This window comes from Mytilus californianus, unplaced genomic scaffold, assembly GCF_021869535.1.
Source record: "Mytilus californianus isolate M0D057914Y unplaced genomic scaffold, xbMytCali1.0.p SCAF_5, whole genome shotgun sequence".
In the NCBI taxonomy this organism is placed as follows: domain Eukaryota; kingdom Metazoa; phylum Mollusca; class Bivalvia; order Mytilida; family Mytilidae; genus Mytilus; species Mytilus californianus.
This window is the reverse complement of record NW_026262701.1, coordinates 105,276,543-105,287,971: the sequence shown is the minus strand read 5'-3', so window position 1 is coordinate 105,287,971 and position 11,429 is coordinate 105,276,543. Positions and strand designations below refer to the sequence as shown.

General features: G+C 34.7%; 1 protein-coding gene across 2 annotated transcripts; it reads right to left on the bottom strand.

The window, feature by feature from the left end:
• Positions 1 to 4,602: 4,602 nt before the first annotated feature.
• On the bottom strand, positions 4,603 to 8,274 carry LOC127700451 (ATP-dependent helicase wrn-1-like). Of its 2 annotated transcripts, XR_007981579.1 has the most exons (3): positions 7,967 to 8,274; positions 6,446 to 6,599; positions 4,603 to 5,574 (listed from the first exon to the last, which is right to left on the bottom strand). XR_007981579.1 is itself a non-coding variant. In XM_052203924.1 (2 exons), exon 2 carries the CDS (start codon positions 5,207 to 5,209, stop codon positions 4,622 to 4,624), a length of 588 nt encoding a protein of 195 aa, XP_052059884.1. In that variant the 5' UTR covers positions 5,210 to 5,574; positions 5,844 to 6,202; the 3' UTR covers positions 4,603 to 4,621. The 2 variants fall into 2 exon arrangements, 1 of the variants encoding a protein (XP_052059884.1); XM_052203924.1 differs by lacking the exons at positions 6,446 to 6,599; positions 7,967 to 8,274 and adding an exon at positions 5,844 to 6,202.
• Between the last annotated feature and the right edge of the window lie 3,155 nt (positions 8,275 to 11,429).

The following is an 11,429-nucleotide window of genomic DNA, read 5'->3' as shown; positions in this document are numbered from 1 at the left end:
GATAAAAAAAAACAACGAGTCAGGTGCACGTACCAACAAAAATACTCAGATAGCTGAATAAAAATCTACAAGACAGGCGCACTGACCATAGTTAAATTAAAAAAAAACAGGAGCATGGATCAAACACATGCATAAGAACAGCTTACACGTGAAATAAAAACTACAATGAAATGCCATCAAAACCGAGAGTTATATCAGATGCTTTAGAAGAGTAAGCATATCCTGTCTCGGAGGCTATACCCGTCGCTGAGGTGAAAGCCGGTTATAGATAAAATTATTTCAAATTATGTAAAAGGAAAGTAAAGCACATGGCAAAAACAATCTATCAATTTCTACAACAACCATTAGAAATATTCCATTTTGTGATGGCGACTGTAAACTCTTAGAAGTGATGATGATATTAGTGTAGATTGAATATAACAATGGCCAACAAATTTACATGACATCAACTGTATTCCCCCTGTCACTGTATTGCAATAACGAATCGGATGTGACATATATGTATACATACACCATAGGCAGGTTGTGCAGGAACATTACCACGTAGAAAAGAAAAATCACTTTTTGGATTCTAAGATCATCAAGTTTGTCCGAAACTTGTGTTAAAGCGTTTTTGGTGTCTATTGATATTCGCAAGTCCAGTTTACCGTTTATATAATACCGATAGATTGAAAACCTATAAAATACTGTTTCTCTGATACTATCATAATGTTAGACATAACGGAGCTTTTTGTTCGTGCTTTTTATGTTTAACGTACGTTAACGATTTAAATATTTCCTTGGTTAATTGCAATCTAATTAAAATTAAATCTCCGCACTTGCTCCTCGTTGTTTATATGTCGCGCGTGGGAGATCTAACAACAGCCGCTTGAGGGTCATGTCTAGGGTCAAATTTGCTGTAGCCAATCAGCGAAGGTGCTACAAAGTGTTAGGGTATTGGACTGGCATAGGAGTCTTATTAGCGTCTAGAGGTCTTCCGAATGTATATAAACAAAAATGGCAGCCCCCATGCGAAAAACGTTTCGTAACATACAACTGTAATAATAGTTTGTATTATTGCCTTCCGAGGTTAAAATGGCATCAAGTGAAGTATGCACCCCAAGGAAAATATCAGTATGAACAAACATTTGTGTTTTATGCGGTTTTTCTTTCATCCAGATAGAAATCTCCTCAACGGGAGAACGTGTTGAAAAAAAACTGTTCAAACTGAAACTTCAGCAGAACTCGGGGAGAATCGCAATAATTTCTAGTGTTGTTACTGGTTTTGAAGTAAACGCCGTAGTAGACAATGACAATGGCGTCTGTATTAAATGTTTTAGAAAAGTCCAACAGTCAATCAAATTAAAGAAAGATGCATTAAAAATTCAAGAAGAACTAAGTGACTAACTTCGGGTGTCTTACCACATGACCAATCAGAAAGATTAATTGCTAATAGATTTGTTAATCTGCAAGGTGGAACAAACAATAATATAAGCTTAGATGAATACTTGAGAGATGTTGAACAAGGATACAAAAGTAACATGTTCAGGACATCAGACAAAGGAAAGTATCCTTCAACACTCTAAAGAGTATCCTCACCTAGTTAATTTTGCAAGCCATTTTGATAACATTACCAATTTAACAGGAAAGAAGGGGTTCCACCATATACGGTCATACCAAGCTGATGTTCAGAAAATTGCAAAAGACCTACTACAAGAAAATGTACTACATGTAACATATAAAACTTCAAGAATAATAACAATTAAGTGCAAGGAGCTAAAAAAAGACAAAAACCCATTTGACATTGCATTTATAGGACTTCGTACATTGATTCATCGCCGTGACATCAACCAACAGTCCCCTTCCATCGCCTTCAAATCCACATATTTGAAAAATATTGCTTGGAATTAAATTATTGTGAATAAAGTGTGCAGGTTTAATTTTCTCTTAAGTCATAACCTTAATTAGCTGGTACTTTTTTAGTAGTTTGTTGCTGATATTAAAGTGTCATAAGTCAATGAGACATCAACCCAACAAACAAAGTAATGAAATACTTTCAGTTTAGTTGCAGAATATCATGGTCATTTTGATTACCGGTAGGCAGCATAACTACCTACAAAAACATGTTTATATAAATGTGGCATGATTTCTAATGAGACAACTATTCAAAAGGGACCAACTTATTTTTCTGTATTAAAGTTCACAGTTCCACCTCTGACTTTGAGTAAAACCTATAGCAAGCTGTACAAAGACCCGAAATGACCTTATGAAAACATCAAGCACGTATGTACAAAACAACAATGAGATAAAAACCAAACTTTTACAGATTTGTTCACAAGGCGACCAGCATGCAGATATTTACCCTATATGTACATGTAAAGAGCTGTTGATAAAACTTATACAAGGTGGTGTTGGTTAAATGTGCTTTCCTGAGTGATGAAGTTATTAGTGCACATTATTTGGTTCAATTTCTATCTTAGTCAAATTAAACACAGTAACTTAATATAATAAAATGCTCTGCTGGGCCCAGCTTGATACGACTGCAGAGGCCGAACCCTGAACAGTTGGGGCAAGTATGGACACAACAGTCAAGCTTGATACAGCACTGAATTTGGATTGTGATTAAATATTTGACACAGCATAGGTTTCTGACACAGAATAAATGTGGTCTAAGAACTTATAAATTTTTAATTTACCTATTCAAACACAAGTTATTGACTGGAAACTAGAAAAATGCTTGTTTTTTGGCCCCTTTTTGGTTCAAAATTCCTAAACATTTAGGGAAATTATCCCCAAACTCAAACCTAGCTTTCCCTTTGTGATATGGAACCTTGTAGTACAATTTCAGAAAGATCCATACACTTACAAGTTATTGTCATGAAACTAGAAAAATGCTTGTTTTTTGGCCCTTAATTACTAAAATTTTGAGGCAATTACCCCCAAAATCAATCCCAGCCTTCCCCTTTGTGATATGGAACCTTGTGGTACAATGTCAGAGAGATCCATACACTAACACACAAGTAATGTCTGGAAGTTACAAAAATGCTTATTTTTGGCCCCTAATTCCTGAACTGTTGGTACCATAACCACCCCAAAATCAATCCCCACCTTACTTTTGTGGTATTGAACCTTATGGTAAAATTTCATGGAGATCCATTTACTTAAACTAAAGTAAGAGTGCGAAAACCAATGTGTCTTCGGACGACGACGCCAACTTCATACCAATATACGACCGCAAAATTATTTTGTGGTCGTATAAAAAAGAAGATGTGGTATTAAGTCTATATTTGACTGTTTTCTTGATGAACACATTGGTCTTGAACAAAGTTGTAAGTAAGATATAGTCCCACTTCATGTTATTGTCTTGAATATGCATGAGATATTTGCCACTGAAACCCAAGTGAAGAAATCAAAAATCAATCAACCTATCAATGTTCATTTTGAGCAAAAATAATCATCCTCTATGTATACTGTTGGTTACACCAAGTTAAATACAATGAGTTTGCTATATAGAACAAATATAACATCATCAAGAACAATGAACAAAAAGGTCAAAGTCATACATGTCATAGGAACCATGCCAAAACTTAGCACAAAAGGACATACATCAATAGCAATAATTCTATACACCAAAGATAGTTGACTTGTTGATCAATAAACCATGAAAAGTCAAGGTCAGAAACCAACCAGAGTGATTTTTATAGTTCGTTCCTGTGTTGTACTGTTACACCACTGTCCCAGGTTAGGATGTTGCTAACATGTTTAACCCCGCCACATTCTGTATGTATGTGCCTGTCCTAAATCAGGAGTCTTAGGTAATTCAGTGGTTGTCGTTTCTTTATGTGTTACATATTTGTTTTTCGTTCATTTTTTGTACATAAATTAGGCCGTTAGTTTTCGTTTGAATTGTTTTACATTTGTCATTTCAGGGCCTTTTATAGCTGACTATGCGGTATCGGCTTTGCTCATTGTTGAAGGCCGTACAGTGACCTATAGTTGTTACTTTCTGTGTCATTTGGTCTCTTGTGGAGAGTTGTCTAATCATGCTCATTGGCTATCATTCCACATCTTCTTTTTTATATAACATGTACATCTGACAATAATTCCACACCAAATATATTTTTCTGTTTGTTTATCATGTTTATAGTAATCGAGATGCAGACTTGACCCCGAATATATGCTTGTTTCATGAAATGAGGTCAAGATTAGGCGAATCTGCAACCATATCTGACAGACATGGCAGACATGGTTTTCTCTTTTGAATTTTTTATTATTTTTCTGGTCTGGGCCTTTTGTAGCCGACTAAAGGCATGGGTTTTTCTCGTTGTACTACAATTGCTTATATCAAGTTATTGGAAAGTCTGGAGGGTAGTTGTCTGATTGGCAATCATACCGCATCTCTTTATTTTTAAGATGAAAACTAGTAAATATCTTATGATGTGTGTCATTCAGTTACTGTCTCATTTGTTTTTATACGCTACATCTCCATTTAGTCACATTGACAGCTGCAGGCATGACATGAACCCAGATCTAGAGTGGCAATACAGCAATTGTAAGGGGGTTAAAAGTCAAAACAATTTGAAGAGTCTAAAGTTTAAAGAAACCAGATACTGAAAAATTAAATAAATAAATATCAACTGTTTTAATCATGTTGTATTTCTAATAAAGCCATATCAAGATCTTCGAAGTATTCATAGGCCGACAAATTGTAGTCTTCAGTATCGCTATCTGATACAGCAGAATCTTCTTGCTCCTCGAGCTCCTTAACAACTTGTTCTGACAGAAATAACTTCTCAAGAGGTAACATATCACAGGATTCACAATTACAAGACTTAGCACACAAGTCACAGCATGAATGTTTCCTGCTTTCTTTCTTCATCAAATCATCCAAGTCTGAATTTCTGAGGAAATTAAACATCAGATCCTTTCTCCTACAATCTTTAGCTTTAAGAATTGCCTTAACTTCCGGTTTCAACTTCTGCAAGTGGTATCCATTGTATAGGATAATGGCAACTGATGGATTTCCATCCCTCCCCACTCGCACTATTTCTTGCAGCAAATCTACCAGATTATTTGGAGGTCCAAATAATACCACTCCACTACACTTTTTTACATCTAAACCCATTCCCAGGGCACTGGTTGACAAAATAAGTCTCAAAACACTACTTTCCTCCTTCAATGCATTAATAATAATGTTTTTGTTAACATCTGGAGTTTCAGAATGGAACATCTCAATATACTGTTACAATGTATTTATAAAGTTTGGAAGTGTTATTTATCGATGAACAATACAAAAGTGTACGTGGGAAGTCCTGTCTTTTTTCCTCTAATGCATCTACTAACCATGTCATTCCCATTTCAATTTCATTTTTAATTTTGGAAGATACTAGTTTAATATTAGACTTGTTTGGTGATAAATTAATTTCTGTTGTGTCCTCCGCTAGCTGCAATATTTTCATGACTTTTTTCCTAAAGCTTACAGTGCAAGTTGCACTCAAAGCCAATACTGTAGCATCGGGAAAGAGGGATCTTAGTTCAACTACATTTGAAAACCATTTTCGGAAAGCCTCTTTTCTGTCTCCTTCATCTTGGCCCCTGAAAGAAAAATAGAAATAAGTACATCTATAAAAACTTTTATTAAAGGTAAATATCAGCACCTCTTGCCTAGTTTGTTAATTCTTATGGCAAAACAAAAATAAATACATGTATGTGCATGTCCATATTGTTATGTAACAGCCTATCATTCAGTGGTTGTTGTTGGTTGCTGTCTAGCACATTTGTTCAGGGTTTTATTTTTCATACATTCTTATAATTACATTGTAATGGTTCAACATTTTGCAAGTAGTGGTCTTAAAAGAGCTTACTTTTTAGTATTAGGTTATCTCGTTCTTGAAAGCTGTACAGTTCTGTACCAGTGGTCTTAATTTTTTACTTCTATATTTTTTGAAAATCTAAAATTCATAAAAATGGGAAGGGAGTACACATCAATATATAGAAACAATTCATCAAAGTTTCATGCAAATTCGTTGAATAGTTTTTTAATTTACTGTCCGACATGTTGACGATTGACAGACAGTCACAGGTTAGGGGAGGGTTGGGATCCCGCTAACATGTTTAACCCTGCCACATTCTGTATAGTGCCTGTCCCAAGTCAGGAGCCTGTAATTCAGTAGTTGTCATTTGTTTATGTGTTACATATTTGTTTTTTTCGTTCATTTTTTGTGCATAAATTAGGCCGTTTGTTTTCTGGTTTGAATTGTTTTACATTATGTGATATGGGCTTTGCTCAATGTTGAAGGCCGTACGGTGACCTATAGTATTTTATTTCTGTGTCATTTGGTCTCTTGTGGAGAGTTGTCTCATTGGCAATCCTACCACTATTCTTTTTTATATAGACAACGGTATACCATAATACGTCCTGTACGAATAGAAATGAACATGGGGAATAAACATTGTATCTACTTACCAAATTGCTATTGTGTGAAACTCATCAATTACAATCAACTTAATGTTCAACTTCTTTAGACAAGTTCTCCAATAGGGATCAACCAATGTTTCTGAAGATGCAAAAATGACATCAACCCCTCTTTGATTCGATCGTCACTCTAGGGGAGATGATCCTAAAATGCAAAAAAAAATGTAGGTGGGCAGTCTCCAAAAAGACACCTTTCTATGATAACTTCTATAATTTAAATGTACACTGTACAAATACCCTTTCTCCATTTCACTGCGTTTGATTAAAGATTGAAATCCAATGAAATTCTTATTGTTGTAAGGTCCAATACAGAAATGAATACAGCTGAGATTTCAATGAATGCATGGCATATTTTCTCGATTTTGAGATGTTTCTGCCAATTTACCTGTATGGCCATCCAAGGTCATTTAGACTGCACTTTTTCATATTTTTTTTTTTTTTTTTCATTGTTTAACACAAATAACAATCTAATTTAAAAATTAAGTTTCCCGCACGTTTCTGAGCCATGTAAAGCTGACTATGCTGTATGATTTCGCTCATTGTTGAAGGTCAGATGGTGACCTATAGTTGTAAACTTTGTCATTTGTTGTCTGCTGGAGAGTTGAGTTGGCAATTATACTTCAAGTCTTGTACATGTACGACATCTTCTTATTCTTATATGCATGTATATTTGTTTTGAGATAGATTATTAGTACATGTAATTAACAATTCCGATGGACTCTGGTGCTTCATGAATACAACATGTAGTATATATCTTTATACAAAGTATGAAAAACTAGCATTATGGCCAAAACGACTGTAAAATACTGGCAATATGACCGATACAATCTGTTCTCGGTGAAATGAGACAAATTTATGTGCTACCATGGCTACGATCTACGGCTTCTGCAGTTTTTTTTAACTTTGCTCATGTATATCTAAGTTTCATATTACAATGTACTGCTTTGTTACTGTTAGTCATGTGTATGTGTTGATATACATTGTACTGAAGTTTATATGTATGTTCCTGCAAATAAATTTTATTTTATTTGATAAGGCATACATGTACATCTTTGCCTGGTCAGATGCGGATCCAGGACTATGGAAAAGGGGCCCTGCATCTAGGCACCATAAGGTGTGGGAATAACGTCTTAAGATAGAGGCATTGCATTATTATATAAGTAGCTCCAACAGCATAGGCGGATCCAGGGGGGGCCAGGGCCCCCCTTTCGTGGGAAAAATTGAGTTGATTATATAGGGAATCACTGAAGCATGACTGGAGCGGCCCTCTCTTAGGTCAGTCAGTGGGCCCCCATTACAAAAAGTTCTGGATCCGCCACTGTACAGGGGGGATAACATGTCACCCCCTAACTGATTTCTCAGGTGTTATAAACATCTTTATTATACAACACTGCCAACATAATAATTATAATATAAATTAGGTGTTTAATGGCATTAAATACTACATGTATAGTATAGACTATTCCATTTATTGAAGCCTGACTACCACTGCATGCTTAAAGTTATACGAACCTTTGTATGCAGCAGTAATATTTCCAATGTGCGAGAGTTTTTCCACCTGGTCCTGCATCAGAGCTACTCAGGGACAACAGACTAAAACTTTCCAGTCAGAACTGTGTTCAATATTACAATAACCTCCCGGACAACTGGAAGGTACAGTTGAAACGGCAGTGACTTGCCAAAACAAGTCGGGAGTACAGCCACGCAGTTCTTCTTGTTAACTAAACACTCTTAAATTTCCTTTTGCTCCTTATTTATATCATTTATACCAAATTTTGGCAAAACTTTTTTCAAAACGTTGTCCGAAATGGGCGCATCCATGTTTTTTAACGATCCGATAATGGTATACAAGCCCGTCGCTGATTGGGTAATCGAAATTGATTTTCTGCACGCTGATTGGTCGGTCAAAGTTCACCCTAGACATGACCCTCAAGCGGCTGTTGTTAGATCTCCCACGCGCGACATATAAACAACGAGGAGCAAGTGCGGAGATTTAATTTTAATTAGATTGGGTTAATTGTGTCCTATTTTTTTAACAGTGTACCAGTGTATAGGAAGTACAAACATTGTACACATGTAAGAGGAAGGTGGATCTTGTTAGATCGATTTCCATTAGAACGACCGGTGTTTCTGGAATAGGTATGCACGAGACATACATTTTGAAAAGCTAAACAAACAAAAACTAAAGAACTAATCTCAATCCCAATTGGCTTACAGAATTTGATTTGTAATTTTTGCACTGATTCAGAATGGAACATGGTAACCGAACGAATAATAATTATTGTTTTAAAATTTGTTTAACTTAAGATCTTATCAAAAACTACAGTTACTATAGATTTCAAATGTTGGTATAAATGACATTCGATGATCCTTTGTGAACCATATCTATTTTCTTATTTCAAATTCGAGATGGCCATCACAACATTAGAAATTTGAAGATAGAAACTAACAAGATTACATAAAGGAGATTTTGCTGTGGTTGCCTGTAAAATTTGTAATTTTAGTCATCCGTTGAAGTTCAAAGTGTATGTGTCCCTTCTCTTTACATAAATTATTATCGATGCAAGTAAAAGCACGATTTGATGCTATGTATTCTTTGAAGTCTGCATAGAAAATTCTTGTCCTCGTTGTTTTCTCGACTGCAAAGAAAATCGTCAAACCGTCATTTTACGAGACATGGGCAGAAGATTTTTATGATCAATATACAGTATCCAGAGCATACAATTGAACACGTATTTACCATTTTTCCGTATTCTACTGATAAACGGACTTACATTTTTTGCAGTTATCTTTAATATACAGTTTGGTTTTAAACCTTTTTTTAGACATCCATTACTTTGTCAAAAGTTCATAAAATTTTAGGAACCTTGATAGAAGCTAATTAAAAATCAAGAGATAGTGCCCTGGCCAAACTTTTTGTCCTTTTTCTTTTGTTATATTATACTGATTACTGGACTTTTTTTTAGTCATTATTACACTTTTACCTGACAGCAGCAGTCCAAGACGAGACATGGCGTTCCGCGAAACCCTTTACGAATTTGTAAATCCGGTTAAATATAGCTGTTAGGTTTGCCGAATTCATTGTCAATGAATGGGAAAATACCCGAAATTTGACTGTGAAGAAAATCAATATCAATTTGTTTGGCGCTTCAAAATCTTTTATCACTGTTGGCAAGACTTCAAAAGAAAACAAAACTATATCCTATCGAAGTGATAGTGGTGACTCCGTCGTATGAATGGAAAGATAATTGAAAATAACCGGTTTTTAATTCATCTAAAGATGTAATATGACACCTGCAACATTTTACATCAAAATATATGATCCGTGGAAAATATTTTTTATAATTCCCTTAATTTTTTAAAGAATTTCACTACGTGAAAACTTGAAAAATAACTCACGCCTCCGTTAAAAAATTGTTATATGGAATCCTGTCAATTCCATTACTGTTCAGTAGCATTATTATTTGCAAATCATACTCCAAGGAATCTTATTTGAACGACAATCACATAATATTAGGTTGTATTCCAAACTGAAGAGTACAATAGTAGTAAGACATTCCCTCGAAATCTTTTTATTGCGAACATATTTTTGAAGATGACAACTGTTCATTTGTTTCCTATGGGACTTGTTGACAGTATCAAAAAAGGTTATGTCATAATATTACTGTTATGAAATATGGTTCGGAAACTGTGTACAAATATATATTTCATTTGAATGGTGATGAATTTGAAATTACGTGATTTCTAAATCTGTACGTAACATCTGCCTTAAGAGGCATTAGTTGTCAAATTCATGTTCACCTATTGACCCAAGATCTCATATTTGATTTATAACATATTAAACCGTATCTTTAAATTACAAAAAAATCCAAAAAAAAAAACAATTAACAATCCATGGACTCTTTATAATGTATCAGCATGTCGTACGTATTTTAGAATAGAAGCGATCTGACAATCCATCGAGATGACTTTCGAAGACTGCCGACGGTCATATAATCAAATATAAACATAAATATAATTTAACAGACAATCACCAGTCCTGCTAACGTATGATGACGATTTTTCTGGGTCTTTTTGATTTCATGTTATAGATTAAAATTTATATATATCCTCGTTTTACCTATATCCTCGTTTTACCTGTCTAAGAATGATTTGTGTGGGCCGAATAATTCAACGAAATGGTTATTCAAAGAGTCTCCTTTGTTTCACTTTTCAAAGTTGACCTTCATTTCTTTTTTATGAATGAACCACATGCTGAAAACACGCACATTCTTCACTGATTCAAATTAAAGATTGCATGAATATGGATTCGAATAACTTGAATTATTGACCTTCGATGTGTTTTAAGCTTATTTTGAACCAAATTGACTGCTAATAGCAAAATATATTTCTTTATTCTGTTTTAGTGTTTCTCGTTTCTCGTTTTTTATATAGATTAGACCGTTGGTTTTCTCGTTTGAATGGTATTACACTAGTAATTTTTTGGGGCCCTTTATAGCTTACTGTTCGGTGTGAGCCAAGGCTCCGTGTTGAAGACCGTACTGTGACCTATAATGGTTTACTTTTATAAATTTTGACTTGGATGGAGAGTTGTCTCATTGGCACTCATACCACATCTTCTTATATTTAATAAAATGATATTTTTTTTTTTTCTTTTTCGTAGCTAATGCCCCTTTAACCATAAGCAAATATAATTTTGTCACCTTAAATATTTTGCCAAAACACTACAAAGCACCTGAGATATGAGCTGTTGATGGAGGCGAAGCAGAGGGCAATAGTTGATGTTGAAGGGACAACAAACTTGCAATTATCCACATAATTAGTCATTAAGTATTATATGATTCCGAAAAACACAATGTTCAAAAGAATCCAAAATGCACCTTCTGAAGACAAATATAGACACAAAAACATGCACCTGATGCACAAAACAAGCATCTTTTTGTGTCCTTATTATCAAATGTTATTTGTAAGTACA

Excerpts from the sequence above, each read along its gene's own strand:
- LOC127700451 (XM_052203924.1), bottom strand. The coding sequence starts at position 5,209 with ATGTTCCATTCTGAAACTCCAGATGTTAACAAAAACATTATTATTAAT.